Source organism: Delphinus delphis, chromosome 1, assembly GCF_949987515.2.
Source record: "Delphinus delphis chromosome 1, mDelDel1.2, whole genome shotgun sequence".
Lineage (NCBI taxonomy): Eukaryota > Metazoa > Chordata > Mammalia > Artiodactyla > Delphinidae > Delphinus > Delphinus delphis.
Window position 1 is genome coordinate 55,170,897 of NC_082683.1, and position 23,448 is coordinate 55,194,344.

The window sequence follows — 23,448 nt, forward strand, 5'->3', positions numbered from 1 at the left end:
TAGACAAACTTGATAAAGAGTATGGTTATCATTTATTCCTTTTATCAACTATATACAGTATCGTCGTTTCTGTAGGTTTTTTATGAAATATCTTTAAATGTACATATTCTCTTCTCAATTGGATTATAAGCTTTAACGACAAGGACTGTATATTGTTCTTCCCCTCCCACCTGACCCACTGCCAGAATACCCAAAAAAAACTAACAAAAGTACTGAGCAAATAACATGGGTTCAATTAGTATTATACTTATTAAAAGGTGGAATTAGTTTTCTTGCATTAAGTGCCAGAGAAGAGAAAGGCTAGGTTTGGTGTTTTTCCATTAAGACAGAAGGTGTTGGAATTTAAAATCAAATTCTAGAGTTGAATCACAAGGAAAGGAGCCTGTCACTTTTTGTACGATGACAAGGTCAGTATATCATTGAACTTCCACCACATATGTTAAAAGTTTAAAGAAATATTCATTTACCCTTTTTGGAGTTTGTTTTATTTATTTTTGAATTCCATAGATATCATAAAGTTAAATTTTTACTTTTATTTTCTTAAAGCAGTTCTTGGAACACCTCACAGCTTGCCACATCTGATGAATCCATCCATCTCCCCTGCATTTTTACATTTGAATAAAGCACATCAGGTATATAAATAGCATTGAGTACTGAAGCATCAGACATTTGGAGTGAATATTTTGTTTGTTCTTTACACTTAAAGTTCTCAAGGAGTTAAATGAGTATTTTGTTTTCAAATAAAATTCTGAGTAATAAGTGTACCTACCTAAAAACAGAACTTAATAAGGAAATCAGATCAAATTAAGGTAATCAAAGCATCATAGTTTATATATTTATTGGTTCCTATCTGTAGGGTATTAAGAAGGGAAGAGGTATATTTTGTGGTATATTTTTCTAGAAATAACTCAGTAGCTCAAAACAAGTTTTATGTGGTCTTAACTCAAAAAAGTATTTACAGAAAGAAAAATAAATGAATAATAACTCTTAATTCTTAAAATTTAATCAATGTTATAGAAATAATTTATATATTTATGAGAGTAAAAATTTTTTTTCTTACCTTTTTCAGATAAGTATTTTAAACTATGTTTGTGTACATAAATATCCGTAATATTGGAGATAAATATTACCTACTAATTTCAGGTACTGTTTAAGGCTATATCTATATAGAAGCCTAATTACAAATCAAACCTAACACATGATAAATGGGTTGTTATAGGTTGAATGAATGAATGTCTGTTCCTAAACGCAGCTTTTTAAGGAAAAGGCTTATTTGTTTATTTTTCATTCTTAGAATCTAACATATGACCTGTACATTTTTCATTCATTTACTCAACATATTTTATTGAAAATCTAACATGTACTAGACACTCTGCTAGCCATTGAGGCTATAGCATTGAACAGAATATTCACAGTCCTTATTCTTATAGAATTTCAACAAATAGAGAAAACAAGCATTAAACAGTTAATTACAATAAGGTTTAAAGTGATATGGGAGGGGAGACCAGAGTATTGACAATATTCCCTTTACTTTAAAATAAAGACCAACTGCTTAATTTTGCCTTGAAGGCCTGTCTAAGCTGGCCTCTCCTGCCTCTCCTATGCCTTAGGTGTCACTGTCCCAGCTCTGGTGAACTGCTTGTGGTCCATGAAGGGCTTTCTTCTCTTCTCCTTAGGTCTTTGCTCCTGCTGTTCTTCTACCTGGAATACTTCCCACCGCAGCACCCCCTCGTTCCCCCAGACTTCACCTAGTTATTTCTCCACAGCCTTCAGATCTCTGTGCAAGAGTTAGTTCCTCAGGGAAACCTTCCTTGAGTTTACCAATCTAAATCAAGTTCCACCACTGTTTGTTTCCATAGCTCCTTGTATTTTTCCTTCATACACTCATTGCCATTTTTAATTGTATGTTTTTATAATTAATTAATGTCTCCCCTCCTCAGGGGACTATAAGATCCATGAGGGCAGACCATATTGTAGCACAGTGCCTGGCACATAGAAGTGCTCAATAAATATTTGTTGAATGATTAAATGAATAAATAAATGATTGAGTGATACTGACATCAAAGCCAGAAAGGGGTGAGGGGAGGGGAGGAAAGATGGAAGAAAAGAAGGAAGGGATATGGAATTAGTTTCATGACTGTATGGTCACATCTTGTGTATTATTGAAAGAATTAATTAGTGTTGCCAGTAATTAGAAAGTAGAATATTAAGAAGCTGTTGCTTTTGCTCAGATCAACTCAGGAATTGAACTTTAAAATGAATTACACAAGTAGCTCTTCAAAATTAAACTAACTTAATGTTTTATCATTTTCACAGAGCTCACTTATGGGTAATACTTCTAATTTATTTCTTCAGAATCTTTCTCATGTACCACTGGCACAGCAACAATTAATGAAGTTTGAGAATATTCATACTAATAATGTAAGTATGGAATTACTTTTTTCATTTGAAATGAGTTCATTCCTTTTCTATAATCAGGCTGTTGGTCAGATTGTTCATGAATTTTCACATGTGTAGCTTTTTTATTAGGTTATGTCTTGCTGCCATGAGCAAAAGTCTTTTCTTCTCTTCTTTTGCAGAAACCAGGCTTACTTGGAGAACCCCCAGCTATGGTACTTCAAGCTGCAGTAGGGATAGGGTCACCGCTTCCATTGAAAACAGAGTTGGGCCATCTTGGAGAAACACATAAAAGTAAATTATGTGTATTTGCTGAGACGTCAGTAGACAGTCAGATTTGAGATTTAAAGATAGTGTACCTGTATTCTACTTTTATTTACAGGAAGGTCAGATTTGAGTTTTATTCAGTCATGTAAAATTTCAAGAGCCCTCTTGGCTTTTCTATTTTTAATATTAGAATACTATTGGTAGTTATTTATTGATGGACTTGCTTCTATGCCAAGATAAGACTTTCTCTGTTGGATATGCTTTAATATTTGATGAAGGTTCACAGCAGCATGAGGCAGAGACATAGATCTATTTGAGACTGACATGCTGCCCACTGGGCTGACAGCACATTACATAGGGATCCATTTAATTTCTGCCTGGATAAGAAACCCTTAGCTTTATTAAGAAATATCTGGTAATGATAAATTTAAAGTTTGATTGTTTATTTGTATCATTTCTAAAATGTGAGCTCCAAATTAGTAGTAAAAAAAAAATGTGTATTATGTGCTTCTAAAATATAACAAATTTGAACGGAACAATTATTTTTCTTTTCAGAATAATAGATGGTAGTATACCAGGATGGCTTATGTGATTTTGAAAGACACTTTCAATTTGAAGTTTAACTGAAATTTGTTGGAAGTGAGCATGCTGAGGGGAAAAAAGAGAAAGTCCACCAGTGATAAAAAAGAAAAAAAACCAAGTCAGTTAAATATGGGTAACATATTTAGCCTCTTGTACGTAAAACCAAGTCAAATGGTCAGATAATCAATTCAGACTATTGGAATTGACTGGGCAAAAGTTAAACCAGTACACAGACAGCTGTAGAAATTTTTATAGTGTGATAGAGTCTGTCCTAAAAATTAAGTATTGTATGCCTAAAAGCTTATACAGATATTTATATATAATTTGTGTTGGATTAAATAGCCATTTGCTTTAGCACTGCTGCTTTAAGAACACTGAAAATTCAAAGTGTCCAAATAAATATATTGCTAAAAGATAGAATTGAGAATCTATCTCTAAATAGTTAGTACTAAAAATAATTTAAGAAATTTGTTTAGTGAATTTGTAAAATATAACTTTGATTTAATTAAGATAGTTGTCAAAACCAGCTCTTTTCATTTAGTTTTGACCTATAGAGTTTTAAAAAATGGAATGGTTCAGGATTTTCCTATTTTTATTTCTTCCAGAATTTCTTGTTACTCCCTGTAAATAAAAATGTAAAACTTTAATGTGTTAAACTTTCATTTGGTGCTTAGCTACTCATAAATATTGATGTTTTTTTAAACCAGTGGTGTGCCGGTGTTTAAAAACCAGCTCTCTGGGTTAAAAAAAAGTCTTGATTTGTAGCATTTGTGGATTTCTGTGTGTAAACAGTCCAACCATGGCTGATTTCAGGTTACCCATGCAAAGACGTTGAACTCAAGATCTGGGAAGAGATAGCACAGTTGACTCTTACGAGCTGGTGCAACTTGGCTGACTAAATGTATTGTTGGGTTTAATGTAACTTTATTAATTTTTGAGTGTCAGAGACTCTTTTTAACTGAAGGCTTAGTTAATTATTCCCTTCAAATATGAAAGCAGGCAAATTCCAGTGACTGGGCATAAAAAAAAAGGCACTGATATAACTTAAGTGCCAAAAAGTATATAAATTTTGCTCTCACCTTCTAAAATGTACAATTAAAACTTGGAACTAAAAAATATAATATCCTTGAGATTATCCCGGAAGTTGTTGAAAATAGGAAAAGCATGATTACTATTAGAGGTTTTTGTTTTTCCATACAGGAGGCTGCTAATTTATAACCTTTAACCTCACCTTTTGTATTTTAACTATTCTCTAATAGGTAAAAAAATAGGTTTCTGCACATTCTGTCCATAACTTGACAAAATCAAAAGGACTATTGTGAATAAGCCTCATCTAACCAAAAACTATTTGCATTTGTGGTTCACTACAGCATCTAATTTGATTCCACCTCAAACAACTATAACAGCTGGCATGGGCATGTTACCATTCCTTCCAAATCAGCACATTGCTGGACAAGCTGGGCCAGGGCACGGGAACACTCAGGAGAAACAGCCAGCCTTGGTGGGGATGGCAGAAGGAAATTTCTCAGGGTCACAGGCTTATCTTCAGAGCTATCCAAACCTTACTGCTGGAGGCTTGCTCACGGGACATCATAAACAACAACAAAGTCAGCCAAAAGGCCTGGAGATAAGTTCAGGGGTAAGAAAACTGTGTGTGTGTGTGTGTGTGTGTGCGCGCGTGAGTGTGTGCATGCATGCATACACATACATATAAATGCACACATGTATATACATGAAGTATATATGTGTATACTACATTATGTATATACTACAAAGGAATATATATATATATTCCTTTTAAACTATATCTTAAATGAAATTATTCTAATTCGAGAGTAATCTAATTTTTGGTTATTTTACAGGTGGTATAATTTATGAAGTATCAAGCAATCTTAACTATTTTTGAATTTCAAAGGAAGTTGATAATATACTTAAAGTATATAAATATGGATTATAAACTAGATAATTCCTATAATATGTCAATGACATGAAGGCTTTTTCATACTGTACATTTACTTCTCAAAAGAGGAGAAAATATTGGACTCTAAAAAAAAACAAAACCTGTCATTATAAACAAACAAAAATCCATCCTTTGATAAGTTATGCCAAATGATGTTTGGGATTCTGCTTAATTACTTGCCAGTTTGTCTGTAAATAAAATAATTTAACTTTTATAAAATGTTTTTAAAATCCGTTATTATAAAATATTTAAATATGAATTCTTTATTCCTATAAACATTTGCTTTTCTAAAAACTTTGAGATATGCATGTATAAATATAAAGGAATATAAGTTCAAAATTTTGTAGTTTGGAAAAGTGTAGTAGTACCATTAATACTTATCCAATTATATAATGATATTATTTATAAGGATTTCTTAGTAAATAGTAATGCTGTTCTTTAAAATATACTAATTTTTTCTAAAATGTATATTCTGTAGCTAATTAAGTATTATTTTAATATTGAAAGGTAGAATAAATTCTATTTTATCTGAAAAATTTCAAAGCCAGTTATTAATCTCTGGTCTGTTCAAAAGAATCTAATCTTGGTTTTAATTCTTGGTTTTAATTCTTGGTTTTTACCCCAAATTTTATTGGTTTATAAACCACTTATATTTGTAAATGTTACAATTGGTAGGTAGAATAAAGTACATTTAATTTTTTTTACTTGTACCCTAGAATACCCTTTGGATTAGAAGTGGCATGTGAGGAAACAATTCTTGTAGTTGGCTATATTCAAATATCAAAATAATAATATTGACTTTGTAAGAGGTTTTGGTGTCACCTAGTCATGGCAGGAGGTATGGATAGAATGCCTATAATTATACATTGAGGAAGCTAAGGTGGTTCTTCATAGAATGAATTTTAAAAATTTATCTGCAGGGTTAATTGCGTAAGTTATTGAGGGAAGTTAAATAAAACTCATATATGAATAGTCTGTATCTTTTTGCACAGAATTTTTAATTCATTGAAAGCACTGAGGTCTTTAGAAAAACTGGACTTGAGGTGATTCACATAATGGGCAAATGAGAGTGTATCTGGAAGAAGACAGGTGAAGTGGGGAAGGGCCTGGAAAACAAATCCCGTGAAGAAGAATTGAAGGAAATAGATAACATGGAACTTGGCAGGGGTTGACCAGCTGACATTTAATTTGACGTTAAAAAAAAAAAAATTTACAGACTAGTCTAGTCACATGGTATTTTATGTTTCTCTAGTGGGCAGAATTAGTCCGATAAGTATGACACAGTAAAGCAGATTTAGGCTTAATATAACAAAGAACAGTTGAAGTTTTCAAAGAAAGAAAAAGTTTGACACTTCCACAAAGATGTGAATGTCATATCACTGAAAATGATTATGCAGACCCCAGGTGAACATCTGTACAGATTGTTGTAGAAGTGATTCTTCTTTCCTGACAGTAGGGGCTTGGACCAGGTAACCTCAAAGTATGTTTTCCAAGTATGTAGCAAGATTTTGGACTTTGTTAAACAGTTGGTTAAACTCGGCTGTAGATTTTTAGGCCTGCATCTTTAATATTATGTTGACCAGTGATTCTTGATTCTGTCTTTTTGTCAGAATCACCACTGGAGTTAAAAAAAAAAAAAAGATGGAGAGGGCTGGACTCTAACTTCCTCAGCCCTGAGAATCTGATTCAGAGAGATAGGGGTGAGATCTGAATTTTAAGTGTACAACTCAGTGGCATTAAGTACATTCACATTGTTTTGCAACTATCACTACTATCCATCTCCAGAACTTTTTCATCATCCCATATTGCAGCTCTGTACCCATTCAACAACTCTCCATTTTCCCTGCTCCCCAGCCTCCAGTAAACACTGTTTACTTTCTGTCTTAGAATTTGACTATTCTAGGTACCCAAAGTAAGTGGAATGATACGATTTTTGTCCTTTGTGTCTGACTTATTTCCATCACCATAGTGTCTTCAAGGGTCATCCACGTTATAGCATGTATTGGAATTTCCTTTTTTTAAAGGCTGAATAATATTCTATTGTATTTATAGACTACATTAAAAAAAATTCTTTTATTTATTTATTTTTGGCTGTGTTGGGTCTTTGTTGCTGCCCACAGGCTTTCTCTAGTTGCGGCGAGTGGTGGCTACTCTTCATTGCGGTGTGCGGGCTTCTCATTGCAGTGGCTTCTCTTGTTGCGGAGCATGGGCTCTAGATGCACGGGCTTCAGTAGTTGTGGCACACGGGCTCAGTAGTTGTGGCTCACAGGCTCTAGAGCACAGGCTCAGTAGTTGTGGCACACTGGCTTAGTTGCTCTGTGGCATGTGGGATCTTCCCGGACCAGGGCTCAAACCCGTGTCCCCTGCATTGGCAGGTGGATTCTTAACCACTGCACCACCAGGGAAGTACCTAGACTACATTTTCTTTTTCCATTTGTCCATTGATGAACATTTGGGTTGTTTCCATCTTTGGGCTCTCGTGAAAAATGCTGCTGTATACAAATATCTGTTAGAGTCCCTGTTATCAGTTCTTTGGGGTACTTACCCAGAAGTGGAATAACTGAATCGTATGGTACATCTATATCTTATTTTCTGAGGAACTGCCGTTCTATTTTCCACAGCAGCTGTACCATTTTTCATTTCCACCAGCAAAGCACGAGGGTTCCAGTTTCTCCACATCCTCACCAACATCGTGTCTCATTGTGGTTTTGGATTTGTATTTCCCCAATGATTAGTGATGTTAAGAACCTCTTCATATGCCTATTGGTCACCTGTATATCTTCTTTGCAAAAATGTCTATTCAGATTCTTTGCTATTTTTTAATTGAGTTATTTGTTTTCTTTGCTATTGAGTCATATGAGTTCCTGAATATATTTTGGATATTAACCCCTTCTCAGATATATGGTTTGCAGATATGTTCTCCCATTCCATAAGATGCCTTTTAATTTTGTTGATTGTTTCCTTTGCTGTAGAGGAGCTCTTTAGTTTAGTTTAGCTTTTTAGCACTTGCTTATTTTTGCTTTTGTTGTCTATGCTTTTGGTGTCATATCCAAAAAATGATTGCTAAGACCAATGTCAAGTAGCTTTTCCCCTATATTTTCTTCTAGTTTTATGGTTTCAGGTCTTATATGTAAGTCTTTAATCCAGTTTGAGTAAATATTTGTGTGTGGTGTAAGATCAGGATCCAGTCTCATTTTTTTCCATATGGACATACAGTTTTCCCAACACCCATTTATTAAAGAGAGTGTCCTTTACCCATTGTGTATTCTTGGCACCCTTTTCAAATACTAGTTGACCACATATATATGGCTTTATTTTGGGGCTCTATTCTTTTCATAGGTCAGTGTGTCTGTTTTTATGCAAGTACCATAACTGTTTTGATGACTATGGCTTTGTAATGTAGTTTGGAACCAGGAAGTGTGATGCCTCCGCTTTGAACTTTCTCTCAAGATTGCTTTAGCTATTCAGGATCTTTTGTGGTTCCACATAAATTTTAGGATTGTTCGTTCTATGTCTGTGAAAAGTGCCATTGAAATCTTGATAGGGATTGCATTGAATCTGTAGATCGCTTTGGGCAGTGTGGACATTTTAACAATATTAATTCTTCTAATCCATGAACCCAGGATATCTTTCCAGTTATTTGTGTAATTTTTGATTTCTTTTATCAATGTCATATAATTTTCAGTATACAGTTCTGTCACCTCCTTGGCTAAATTTATTCCTAATGGCTAAATTTATTCCTAAATATTTTAGTCTTTTTGGTAGTATTATAACTGGGATTGTTTTCTTAATTTCTTTTTTAATAGTTCATTGTTAGTATATAGAAATGCAACAGATGCAAACAGAGATGGTTTAATTTCTTCCTTTTTGATTTAGATGCCTTTTATTTCTTTTTTCTTGCCAAATTGCTCTGGCTAGGACTTCCAATACTATGTTTAATAAAAGTGGTGAGAGTGGGCATCCTTGTCCTTTTCCTGATCTTAGAGGAAAAGCTATGATGTTAGCTGTGGGCATGTCCTTTATATATGGCTTTTATTATGTTGAGGTATATAGATTTCCTCTATGCCCAGTTTGTTGAGAGTTTTGATCATGAAATGATGTTGAATTTTGTCCAAGGTGTTTTTTGCATCTGTTGAGACAGTCATATGGTTTTATCCTTTATTCTGTTAATGTGGTGTATCACATTTATTGATTGGCCTGTGTTGAACCATCCTTGCATCCCAGGGATAAATCCCACCTGATCACAGAGTACAATCCTTTTAATGTGTTGTCAAGTTCAGGTTGCCAGTATTTCATTTAGGGTTGCTAGTATTCTGTTAAGGATTTTTTTTTTTTTTGTAGTACGCAGGCCTCTCACTGTTGTGGCCTCTCCCGTTGCGGAGCACAGGCTCCGGACGCGCAGGCTCAGTGACCATGGCTCACGGGCCTAGCCGCTCCACGGCATGTGGGATCTTCCCGGACCGGGGCACGAACCCGTGTCCCCTGCATTGGCAGGCGGACTCTCAACCACTGCGCCACCAGGGAAGCCCTGCTCTAATCTTTATTATTTCCTTTCTTCTGCTAATTTTGGGCTTGGTTTGTTCTTCTTTTGCTAGTAACTTGAGGTGTAAAGTTAGATTGTTTCTTTGAGATCTTTCTTTTTTCTTCATGTAGACATTTATTGCTATAAACTTCCCTTTTAAGATGCTTTTTCTGCAGCCCATAAGTTTTTGTATGTTGTGTTTCCATTTTCATTTGTCTCAAGATACTTTCTGATGTCTCTTTTGATTTCTTCTTTGACTTCTTTGTTATTCAAGAGTGTGTTATTTAATTTCTACATATCTGTGAATTTTCCAATTTTCCTCTTAGTATTGATTCCTGGTTTCATACCATTATAGTCAGAACAATCCTTGATATGATTTCAGTACTCTTAAATTTGTTAAGACTTGTTTTGTGGCCCTACATATGATCTTCTTTTTTTCTTTGCTTCTGTTTTTGATGTCATCTCCAAGAAATGATCACCAAATCCAGTGTTATGAATCTTTTCACCTAAGCTTTTCTTTTAAGACTTTTATAGTTTTAGCTCTTACAACTAAGACTTCGATACATTTTGAGTTCATTTTTGTATGTGGTGTTAGGTAAGGATCCACTTCATTCTTTTATGTGGATATCCAGAATTCGCATCATTTTTTGTTGACAAGACTGCCTATCCCCATTGTGTAGTTTTGACACTTATTGAAAATTATTTAACTATATATGCAGTAATTTGTTTCTGGGCTCTCTATCCTATTCTGTTGGTCTTTATGTTTGTCTTTATGCCAGTACCATACTGTTGAGACTACTGTAGCTGTGTAGTAAGCTTGAAAATTAGAAAGTATGAGCCTTCCATTATTGTTCATCTTTTTCAATATTGTTTTGATCGTTTGGGGTTCCTTGATATTTCACATCAATTTTAGGATGGAGTTTTCTATTTCTGCCCAAAAAAGTTAGAATTTTGATAGAGATTATATTGAATTTGTAGATCACTTTGGTTAGTATTGACATTTAAACAATATTAAATCTTCCAATACATGAACATGGGATGTCTTTTCATTTATTTATGTCTTTAGTTTCTTTCAGCAATGTTTTGTAGGTTTAAGGGTACAAGTATTTCTCCTCCTTGGTTCAGTTAATTCCTAATTACTTTATTCTTTTTGATGCTATTGTAAGTGGAAATTTAAAAAAATATTCCTTTTGGATTGTTCATTATTCGTGTATAGAAACACAACTGATTTTTGCATGTTGATTTTATGTCCTGCGACTTTGCTGAATTCTTTTATTAGTTCTAACGTTTTGTGCGTGTGTGTGTATGTAAACTTTAGGATTTTCATGTCACCTGCAAAGAGAACTAATTTTACTTCCTCCTTTTCAGTTTGAAAGCTTTTTAGTTTTCTTTTTCCTGCCTAATTGCTCTGGCTAGAACTTCCAATACTATATCGAACAGACATTGTGAAAGCAGGTATATTTGCTTTTTCTTGATCTTAGAACAAGATCACCATTGAGTATAATGTTGGCTTTTTGTTATGTTAGGGTAGTTTCCTTCTATTAGTTGTTTGTTGAAAGTGTTTAATTTTAATCATGAAAGTGTGTTGAATTTTGTCAAATGCTTTTTTTTGCATTAATTGAGATGATCATGCATTTCTTCCTTCAATCTGTTAGTGGGGTATATTACATTGAATGATTTTTGTATGTTGAATCATTCTTGCATTCTAGGAAGAAATCCCACTTGGTTATGGTGTATAATCCTTTTAATAATGTGCCAAATTTGGTTTGCTAGTATTTTGTTGATGATTTTTGCATCAATATTCATAAGGGATATTGTTTTGTAGTTTTCTTGTAGTGTCTTTCTGGCTTTGGTACCAGTGTAATACTGGTCTCATAGAATGAGTTAGGAGGTGTTCTCTCTTCAATTTTGTGGAAGAGTTTGAGAAGGGTTGATGTTAATTCCTTGTAGAACTTGGTAGAATTCTCCAGTGAAGCCATTTGGTCCATGACTTTTCTTTGTTGAGAGACTCTGTATTTATTTATTTATTTAATTTTTGAGTTTTTAAAGTGATTCTCATGCATAGCTAGAGCTGAGAATCCCTGCTATGGATATAATCTGATTACTTTAGCAGTCTGAGTACTTTAGAAACAAAATCAGAAACTTCTTTGCTGGCTACCTTTCCTTTACTCAATCACTGGATTTCCTCTAGAGTTCTGTCCCTTCTCATGCTATATGCTTTCCTTTGGCATATATCTTATGGTTTTAGCTCCCATTTGTAACCTTATGGTTCCATCTTAGACTTCTCTTGAACTATCTTATCTACTAGACTGAATTTCTTAAGGATAGTGCCCCTGTCTTACCCATTTTAGTATTACCAATGCTTACCACAATGCCTAGAGCATAGTAAGTATTCAGTATACACATATGAATGAATGAATACCTCTTCATCTGTGATTTACATATCACAAGCAAATGTGGACTTTTGGGGTGGCCTATGAAGATGTACGAAACAGCTTCCTCTGTCTAAATACAATAATATTGGCCAGATAAGGAACAAATGTAAGGAGCTTTGGCTCTCAAATATAGAAAGAAGCTCTTGAGATTATGCTTTCTTCATTCTGTTCAGGGAACAAAATAAAAATTAATTTGAAAGAAAACATAGCTACTAGCATTAACCAACCTGAATTGCGTCTTATTTTAAAATCTTTACCATCCTAGAGTGAAAAGTAAAAATTCTGACAGAATAATATGAAATATACTGAAGAATCAGCCCATGATTTTGTCTCATTTTTCTGTTAAAGAAATACTAGAACCCTTACACCTAGTTATATAAAAATATACTGATATCAGGACTTCCCTGGTAGATTCGTAAGGAATCCACCTGCCAGTGCAGGAGACATGGGTTCGAGCCCTGGTCCGGGAAGATCCCACATGCCACAACTAGAGAAAGCCTGCGTGCAGCAACGAAGACCCAATGCAGCAATAAATAAATAAATAAATAAGTTTATTTTAAGTATATATATACTGATATCATATATTTTCAATAAATATGAATTTCTAGGGTTATCATCTAAATGTTGAATTGGATTTTATTAAATCCATTTATTTTATTTGATATTATTTTTAATACCAGAGATAAATAAACTTTGCCTTTGTCATATGGCTGTGGCCAAATATTAAGTAAATATTTTAATAAGTAAACGTTGATGATAGTGTTTCTGAAAATAAGGTATGGGATTTGTTTCTTCTCGTGAACATGAATTCTCTCCTGGTTCAAATGAGAAGGTTGTACAAGATGGCCTTTAGTTCTCTTTCAGATCTAAAGTTCTGTGGTTCTAGAAAAGCTTTTTAAAACTAATTGGAAAAATAGTAGCAGGTGAAATGTGATCATTTTAATCAGTATCCAGAAATATTTCACAAATTTATAGCTTCAAACGTTAGGTTTCACAAATTTTTATCATACTAGACCAGATTTATTGAAGAACAAGTATTTCACTACTCTTCCTGCATTTTTATTTTCTTGTACCTCTTATTAAGCACCCACTCTCTTGTTTTTGATAAATAGGCTGCCTCTAAGAATCAGACTTCACTCTTGGGAGAACCACCGAAAGAAATTCGGCTCAGTAAAAATCCATACTTGAACTTAGCAAGTGTGTTGCCCAGTGTGTGCTTATCATGTAAGTAAGAGCTCAGTATTAGTATTTTGGAGTTTTAAAAATTATTGTTTTTTAATTTATTTAATTTATTTATTTTTGGCTGCATCCGGTCTTCCGTTGCTGCGCGGGGGGCTTTCTCTAGTTGCGGCAAGCGGGGGCTACTCTTCGCTGTGGTGCGCGGGCTTCTCATTGCGGTGGCTTCTCTTGTTGCGGAGCACGGGCTCCAGGCGCGTGGGCTTCCATAGTTGTAGGTAGCTCGCTGGCTCAATAGTTGTGGCTCGTGGGCTCTAGAGTCAGTAGTTGTGGCGCACGGGCTTAGTTGCTCTGCAGCATGTGGGATCTTTCCAGACCAGGGCTTGAACCTGTGTCCCCTGCATTGGCAGGCGGATTCTTAACCACTGCACCACCAGGGAAGCCCAGTATTTTGGAGTTTTATTGAATACTTTTCATAATGAGTTTTACTTTAATTTTTAACTTAATGGAAGCAAATAATGCGTATTAACCAGTTAAACCCCGTGTTATGACCCTAGTCCATAGATTGAAAGAATAACTCAATTAAAGCTTTTAAAATGCATTCTATTTTATTTAAGGAAAACATCTTTTATAATATGTTATTAAGCATATAATCAATTTATTGAATTTTATGGAATCATGATTGAAAATAATTGGATTAAGGAATTGTTTGACAATACTATAATTCTGTACAATATATATAGAATCATATTTCTAAAATATGAAGTTTAAACCTCTATGGAACCTAATATAGCCGGAGTATTTGCCAAATACCCCCCAATATGTTAGTTACTAATAATCGGCAGAAGTGGAATTCTCATTTACTCTTTTAGAGGCCCTCCTCAAGCCTTCAATTAGTAAATTAAAACTATTAATTCAAATATAGTTTTAAGAGAAAATCACAAATGTGGTGTGCTCTAGGCACTAAGATATTCACTATAACATTGGTTTTCAATAGTGAAACATTGGAAAGTGCCTTAATGGTCATCAATAGGGGAATGGTTAAATAGTTTGTCATAAAATGGAATATATAATTGAGGGAGTGCTATGTGTACTAATATGAAATGATCTCTAAAGCAAATGGTTAAGTGGAAGAAGCAAATGTGTGCATAGAATGATTCCATTTATGTTTATTTAAAGCTATGTATTCTTATATGCATGTATTTGAATGTGTAAATGCATAAAGTAAATCTGAGAAAATTAATTCTAAACTGTTACGTCTGGGAAAAAGAATAGAACTGAATGAAAAGAGGTGAAAGATAAATTTTGTTTTTAGTATACATTCTTTGTATTTTATGAAGTATCCTCTTGAACCAAAACATTAATTTGTAATTAATTAATTTGTAATTAAACATTAAAAAAATTTTTAAAGCCAGAAAAAAATTTAATGTGCTTCTGGTATGCCTACTGTATTTTTATCTGATCTAAAAACTGATGGTTACACCTATTGCATTAATAAGAACGGTTAATTTACATTTCGTATGCCTTATTTCAGAGATTAGACATATACTTTTTAAATGTTTCCATCAAGATCATTTACCCATAGGTCAGGCTTCCATTTTCATTGTTTTAAACAAGTGAGACAATATCACATACTATGTATTTTTCCCTCAGGAGTAATAAATGTAGATATTTACTGGCAAACTAAAATTTGTGTTCTATTTGAGAATATGCTGAATTAATGGGTTTTGTACTCTGTAATTTATAATAAAACCAGCCAACTGAAATATATGTATTGATTTTGCCTTAAGCCCCTGCAAGCAAAATCACTCTACAGAAGACTGGAATTGCAAGCAACATTCTGGATGCAATCTCTCAGGGAAATGAATCGCAACACACGTTGGAGAAGTGCATTGCTTACTCTCAACCTTTTGGTGATTATGCCCAGGTACATGAATCTCAGGTTTTGATGATATATAGAAAAATTGCTTCAACTATATACTGAGTTCACTGGATATGAAAATGTGATTCTTGTAATATCATAAGGAATTAAAATTGCACTGATCTATACAATACTTCTTGCTCGCCATTTGGAATTTTAGGACATGTTCAGAAGATTGCTAAGTATGATTTTGCCTAGATATTTACATTGCATTGTTTACACCAGTGGTGAGCAAATGACAGAGCAAATCCAGCCCACAACCTGTTTTGTAAATAAAGTTTTACTGGGATACAGCCACATCCATTTATTTGCATGTTGTCTATGGTGCGTTGTGCTACAACGGCAGAGTTGAGTAGTTACAACAGGTACTGTGTGGCCCACAGGATCAGATATTTACTCTCTGGCTCTTTACAGAAAAACTCTGCTGACATCTGGTTTACACCAGTGTAGACTTGACTAAGAAGCCCAAGGAAATGCCTCTGTTCTTCCCCACCGCTTGTGTATGTAGAGACATGATCATAACTAGCACTATTATGCTAACTCTTAAAACAATCAGTCAATCAGTAACATTAAAAGTATTACATTCAGGGCTTCCCTGGTGGTGCAGTGGTTGAGAGTCCGCCTGCCGATGCAGGGGACACGGGTTCGTGCCCCGGTCCGGGAGGATCCCACCTGCCGTGAAGCGGCTGGGCCCATGAGCCATGGCCGCTGAGCCTGTGCGTCCGGAGCCTGTGCTCCGCAACAGGAGAGGCCACAACAGTGAGAGGCCCACGTACCGCAAAAAAAAAAAAAAACAAAAAAAAAAAGTATTACATTCAAAAGACACACTTTGTCATTACTTAAATATGTCCATTTCGCTTTGGCCTTTTCTCCTTCAGCTTATTCTTAGTGGCTTAAGCTAAGAGTGTATATCATGTTAGTAGTATATGATTATGTACTCTTACAATTAACAATTGTAAGAGTCTTACAATTAACAATTCTGATTCTTTCTTATTTCTCAGAGCAGTCACCTTCTCAGCTCTTTCCTGTCTGAGGGAGCAATACCTCCACTTTGCTTTTCTTAGAGCAGCTGTGTTGGCTTCACCTGTCTCTAATAAACTTAGAAAAGAAAACCTATGCAAATTCACTTAGAACAATTGATGCCTGATTATGCTTTTATGATGGGATACTAGAAACACAGGTCAAATGGATTCTGTAGAAATGGTAAAGCTGGATATAATGAAGTCTCTTACCTACCTGTGGAAAAGATGGAGAAATATGAATTGGAAGATGATGCAATTAGATAGCAACATACCTATATTTAAGGAACAGTAATCATGAATTGATGCAATTTGGAAGGCATTCTCTTCTGTGTTTCATAAAACTCCATCATTGTTCCCTTATTTGTTAACATTTTAAGTAATGACTTAGATGAGAACATTAATTATGTGCTGATTATATTTACAGGTGACAAAAGGCAAAGAAGTTATCAGAGATGTGTAAAATCATTTATGAATAATTTATAGTTGTGAAAATTAGAAACAACCTAAATTTCCAACAATCTATAAGACTGAATAAACAAATTGTGTCATATTTTTATCAGGAAATATAATGCAGATATTAAAAATCATGTAAAACAATGTGTAAACACATGGTAAATTTTCATAATCTATTTTTAATCTCAAAAATTTATAAAATATAGTCATGTGCAATTCTAATTTTTTGGGTTTTTTTTTACAAGGAACAAAATTTACTTTCATAAACAAGAGGAAGCACAATAAATTTTTAAAAATACTTAAATGTGTGATTTAAGCTTTAAAAGTTATTTTTATACTTTTTCATTTTTGAAATTTGTGTTGCTTTTCTCACTAGCAGTTTTGCTTGTTAGAGTACTGTGTTTTATTATATACTTATATCCATAGAAAGACCTTTCCCATTTACTCATGGAGAAATTCTGTGATAAAGATGCCTTTGCATTGCCAGCCTTCCTCCTGCCTCTTCACTTGCTTAACCAGAGAAATTGTGGAGGTGTGCATCCTCCCTTGATTCAGTGTCTCCTTGGACACTCCCTGCTGTTTCCTCATGCTTGTTCATGTTGTTTTCTCTCCTTATGTTCTTTCATCCTTATAACCTAAACTTAATTAAATGTTACCAACTGAATAACTAGTAAAAGTTGGTCATGCTTTAGGAATTCCTTCTGTTTCCACTGTTAGAATGCAGGAAAAGGTCCAAGGAAAAGAAACCAAGGTTTGTTTTCAACATTTACTATATGCTTTATAATGTAAACATTTGATCTTTTTAGCAGTCTTGTGATATCTAAATGACCACTTCCATAATACAAGTGGAAAAGCATAAGGGGTAAATAAACTTTCAAGTTTATGCAGTTAGTAAAGGATTTCTGTGATTCCAAAATCCACATTCTTTTCATTATACCATGGAGAAATTTCTTCAGGCATGAAAGTAGTGTCTTATAGAAACTGTTTGGTTGTTTGCTTTGTACTAGCAACTGTGCATGAGGATTAGGAGAGATGGCTATGTCAAAATATAGATGATATAATACTCTTTATTTCTAATAAAACTATCACATTTAAAAATCCTAATTGGCGGGATTCCCTGGTGGCGCAGTGGTTGAGAGTCCGCCTGCCGATGCAGGGGACACGGGTTCGTGCCCTGGTCTGAGAGGATCCCGCATGCCGCGGAGCGGCTGGGTGCATGAGCCATGGCCGCTGAGCCCGCGCGTCCGGAGCCTGTGCTCCGCAATGGGAGAGGCCACAGCAGTGAGAGGCCCGCGTACGGCAAAAAAAATAATCCTAATTGGCATTCTAGTATTGGTGAAGCTACTTGTATCAGATTATCCCTCCTGCAGATAACGGTTATTAAAATTGTATCAAATATGAAACAAAAACATTTGAAGACCCTGAAGAATGACCAAAAGCAGGCAGAAACTGAAGGGGAGCCAGTCCTTAAAAGAGGGAAACTGCATTGGATGAGATTTATGTTTCTGTGGCTTTTTGCCTAACACAATCCCACCCCACTGCCAGCCTATGCAGAAAGATGCAGTCTTACCAGCTGATGGAGTCAGAGGACAGAGTTCAGGACTGTTAGCAAGGCTGGAAAATAAGGGGGAAATCTCAGAAAAATCTCTGTGTAAACTCAGCCCAAATACACTTGACTGACTTTTGAACTTTGTGTGAGGGGACTCCAGGGGACCTGGTGGCAAACAACAGATGGAAGGCTAAAGAACCATGAAGAGATTCAGTTCCTTTCCAGCACAGAGGAGGTAGTTTGGAGTTTGAGTTCATAAAAGTTGACTCCTTCTCAGCAAAGATCAACAGCCTTCAGAGGAAGGTTATACAATCCGTAGCATCTATGAATATCTCATCCACAATGTTCAGTAAACAAAAATAACTAGAAAGTTGAAAAAACAAGAAAATGTGACCCACAATTAAGGGGATAAGCAATTAATAGAAACTGACCCCAAGATGAACCAGATGTTGGTATTAGTAGACAAAGACTTAAAACAACTATTATAAACAACTATTATAAACAGGACTTAAAGGAAATAAAGTAAAAATGAACAGATGGGAAATTTCAGGAAGAAATACAAACTTAAAAAAGAAACTCTAGAACTAAAAAGTACAGTATCCACCAAAAAAAATACACTGGATGGACTTAGTAGAAGTTTGGAGAAAGCAGGAAAAAAGGTTCAATTAATGTAAAGACAAGTCAAAAGAAATAATTCAGTCTGAAGAATAGAGAGAAAGAGGTTGAAAACCAATAAACAGATCCTCAGGGACCTACGGGACAATATAAAGCAGTCTAAAATAAGTGTAATTGAGTCCCAGAAGGAGAGGAGAAAGATAATTGGGCATAAAATATTTGAAAAAATAATGATAAAACATTCCCCATGTTTGCTTTAAAAACCTGACAGATTTAACAGAGTCAGAGAACTCCCCTGCAAAGCAGGATAAGTAAAAACAAAATATTATGTTGGCACACCAGTTAATATGCTGAAAACCAAAGTTATAAAGAAATTATCTTGAAAGCCATCAGATAAAAATAATGCCTCTCATCTCAAGCCAGTTTCTCAACTTTGGCACTGTTGACATTCTGGGCTGGATAATCTTGGTTTCAGTGGGGCTGTACTCTACATTGTAGGATGTTAGCAGCATCCTTGTCCTCCACCCATTAGGTTGCCCCTCACTGAGTATAATTGTGATTAAACAGCTGGTAACTATGTGGGTAAATTAAAAAGACTATATATTTTCTCTCTTCTTAATTTATTTATTAAAGTTAATTAAAAACAAAATTGTAACATTGCATGGTGCGGCTTGTAATGTGTGTAGATACAACACATTTGACAACAATAGTACAAAGGACAGTATGAGGTGAATGAAATTGTTTGTGGGGTAATTACATTTTACCTGAAGTAGAAAAATATTAACTCCTGAGTAGACTGTGATAAGTTATGGAATGTATATTGTAATCCATAGAGCAACCATTAAAAAATTCAGAAATTATAGCCAAAATGTCAACAGTTTAATGACAATGGAATTCTAAGAACATTTGATTAAACCAAAAAAAAAATGTCAGGAAAGGAAAAACACTAATTAGGATGAATAGAAAGCAAATAGATAAGTAGTAAACCTTGATTGAATGATAATGATAGTTAAGTGAAAATTGACTACATCCTCCAGTTAAAACAGAGATTGTCAGAACAGGCAAGAATGTACACTTCTACCACTTCTATTCAACAACAGAAACTTGGAGGTTTTAGTCAATGAAACAAGGTTTAAAGAAAGGTATGAAATAGGAAAGTAGAAGTAAAAGTGTCTCTCTTTGCATATGACATGCCTGTTTACATGAAAAGTCCTTAAGAATCTAAAAAGCAACCACTAAATATAATAAGTAAACTTTGCAAGGTCACAAGATAGAAGGGCAATATACAAAAATGAATTGTATTTCTACGTACTAGCAGCAACAGTTGGAAAATAAAGTTGAAAAAAAATTTCCATTTATAGTAGCACCAGACATGAAATACATAGTAATAAATTAAGAGAAGATTTGTAAAAACTCTACAATGATAACTATAAAACAATGCTGAGAGAAATTAAAGAAGATGCCTATGAATGGAGTGTTATACCATGCTCATGAATTGGAAGACTTAGTATTGGTATGATGTCAGTTCTTCTTCTCAAATTGATCTATAGATTCAGTGCAATCTCAACCAATTTCTCAGCAGCCTTTTTCTAAAATAGAAATTGAAAAGCTGATTTTTAAAATTTATATTGAAATGCAGCGGAATTACTCTACCCAAAACAATCTTTACATAGAAGAACAAAATTGGAGGACTTCTTCTACATGACTTCAAGATTTATTATAAAGTCATAGTAATCAAGACAGTGTGGTGTTGGCATAATGATAGGCAAATGGATCAGTAGAATAAAATAGACCCATACTTAAATGGTAAATTGATTTTGGACACAAATTTTAAAACAGTCCAATAGGTAAAAAATACAAATATTGTTGGAACACCTGATGATCCGTATTGGAAAACATGAACCCTGACTCTTGCCTCACACTCTAAATGTAATTTGCAATGTATCAGAGGCCTGCATGGAAAATCCAAGCCATAGATAACATCAACCAAAATGGCATAATAAGAACCTTCAAACAGTGTCTCCTCCATAAAGGCATCAATAATGCAGGCAGGAATGATCAGAATAAACTTTTACAGAACTCTGGATATTAGCTAAAGGCATGAAGCAACCAGGGGAGTATTTAGTCAAGAAAAATGTCTGAATATTGGTAAAAACAGCTAGCTTTATGGTCTTTTAGCCAATCCAATTCCTGTTTTCCTGTCTCTTTCCAACAGCCCACAATCATAGTAAAAAACCAGGGAGCTGGTATTCACCAGAGTGGGCAAGAAAGGGTTGGAGCTCCACAAAGCCTCTTTCCCAGAGAACTATTATTTGACCGCTCTGCTGGTTCCCAGGAAGGACCCCACTTGCAAGGCTATTTTCATTTGACCTGACTCAGAGCTTGCCCTCAGGGGAGTTTGTTGAAAACATTTAGAGGAAATTTTTTAACTTTATGGCTGCCTGAGGTGCTAGATGATATTTGGGGCAAAAAAAAAATAGGCTAACCAAAAAGCGTTAAAGGAAATGTTGGGGTATTAGATATCCCCAGGGCCTTTGAAAATCTCTGACATGTCCTGGGAATCTTACAAGGCCATGCACACATGTAGGATTGTGCACGTGCTTGGGAAGAACCCAAGAAGGCCCTAAGCTGTCACTTGCAGAAGCGAAGGCTAAGCCAGAGTTGTCAGCTGCCTGGCTGAGTGGTGTTGAAGGCTTGGCCCAACACACACATGGCAAAGTCTCGGAGACTTATTGGTTCCAGGTGTTAAGTGAATCATTAGGTGACCACTGAGGTAATGGAGTAGTCTTCGGTTACCACTCACAACAAAGGATACACCCTTTACATAATTACTTCAGAAAAGTCACTAAACAACCAGCAATAACAAATTTTGAAGGGGGAGTACAAACGGATTTCCAGAGTTGCCACATTATATCATTTTTCAACAAAAAATCATGAGACATGCAAAGAAATAAGAAAGTATGGCTCATAAACAGTGGGAAAAGCAACCAGTAGAAACTGTTTCTAAGGAAACCCAAACATTGGACTTATTAGACAAAGGTTTAAATCACCTATTGTAAATATGTTCAAAGAATGGAAGAAGACCACATCTAAAGAACTAAAAGGAAGTGTGAGAACAGTGTCTCACCAAATAGAAAATATCAATATGGCAACGGGACTTATAAAAAAGGACCAAATAGAAATGCTGGATTTGAAAAGTATAATAATTGAAATGTAAAATTCACTAGGGCAGAGTAGCAGATTTGAATAGGCAGAAGAAATAACCAACAGATTTGGAAGATGGGTCAATCGAGATTATCCAGTCTGAAGAATAGAAAGAATGAAGAAAAGTGAACCATAACATAACAAGTGTTGAGGAGGATGGAGAGAAATTAGTACCCTCCTACATTGCTAGGGGTGAGGGGAGTGTGAAATGGTGCAGCTGCTTTGGAAAACACTTTGGCCGTCCCTCAAAATGTTAAGCACAGAGTTACCATATGACCTAGGGCATGAACCTTAGAGAACGGACACGTATGTCTACATATAAACCAGTACTGTACATGAATCTTCATAACAGCGTATTTATAACAGCCCAAAAGAGAGACAACCCAAATGTCCATCAGTTGGTGAATGAATAAACAAAGTGTGGTATATCCGTACAATGGAGTATTACTCATTCATAAAAGGAATGGAGTACTTATCTTTGTCACAACATGGATGAGCCTTGAAAGCATTATGCTGCATGAAATAAGCCAGATACAAAAGGCCACATACGATGCCATTTCTATGAAATAGCCAGAATAAGCAAATCCTTAGAGAAAGTAAACAGATACTGGTTACCGTGGGGGCCAGGAGAGGTGGGAGTTGGGGGGTGTCTTCTGGAGTGATAAACAATACTCTGGAATTAGATCGTGGTGATGGTTGCACAACCCTATGAACATCAACAAATACTGAACTCTAATTTTAAAACATAAGCCTTAACTGTACTAAATAGAGGATAGCATTTCCAGTCGTTGTTTTAGAGATCTTAAAATTATCTAATGATATACAAGCGAGTTAAATCAATTATTCCAGATCTAGTTCTTTAAAAAAATTTTTTTTTTATTAGCTGCACTGCGCAGCTGTGGGATCTTAGTTTCCTGACCAGGGATGGAACTCATGCCCCCTGCAGTGGAAGCACAGAGCCCTAACCACTGAACTGCCAGGGGAGTTCCCAGATCTGGTTCTAGTTAGAAGCCAGTTTCAAATGGGCTACTCCTCCCGTTTCCCTGGTTGATTATAATAATTAGTGAGAATTGCCATTGAGCTGCAGTTATTTATTTTCTCAACAACTGCATCTCTCAAATGTTTGAACTGTTGTTGAGAAAAGTTAAATCAGAAATAGATGTAGCTGTTTAAAATTTTGTTGTGCACCCTCTTCACAGTGATAACAGCATATATAATCCTGTTAGTTTGAAAGTACAAGTGGAGTTTGAAAAGTCAGGTTCTGAGGTGGAGATAAATAGGTACATCTAAGTAGGTCATACGGTTGGAAGAAGCATCTAAATAGGTCATCTAAATAGGTCATACA

At 35.0% G+C, this 23,448-nt stretch overlaps 1 protein-coding gene across 5 annotated transcripts in view; it reads left to right on the top strand.

Moving 5' to 3' along the window:
- RAVER2 (ribonucleoprotein, PTB binding 2) overlaps positions 1-23,448 on the top strand; it is a 108,553-nt gene that overhangs the window by 55,589 nt on the left and 29,516 nt on the right. For 2 of the 5 annotated variants that reach the window (XM_060023267.1, XM_060023261.1), the window contains exons 6-11: positions 547-632; positions 2,317-2,421; positions 2,580-2,691; positions 4,617-4,885; positions 13,276-13,387; positions 15,130-15,266. In XM_060023267.1, the coding sequence (XP_059879250.1) occupies positions 547-632; positions 2,317-2,421; positions 2,580-2,691; positions 4,617-4,885; positions 13,276-13,387; positions 15,130-15,266 (821 nt within the window). Of the gene's footprint in view, positions 1-546; positions 633-2,316; positions 2,422-2,579; positions 2,692-4,616; positions 4,886-13,275; positions 13,388-15,129; positions 15,539-23,448 lie in introns of those variants that run through there. The other 3 variants (XM_060023252.1, XM_060023285.1, XM_060023276.1) reach the window with 2 other exon arrangements.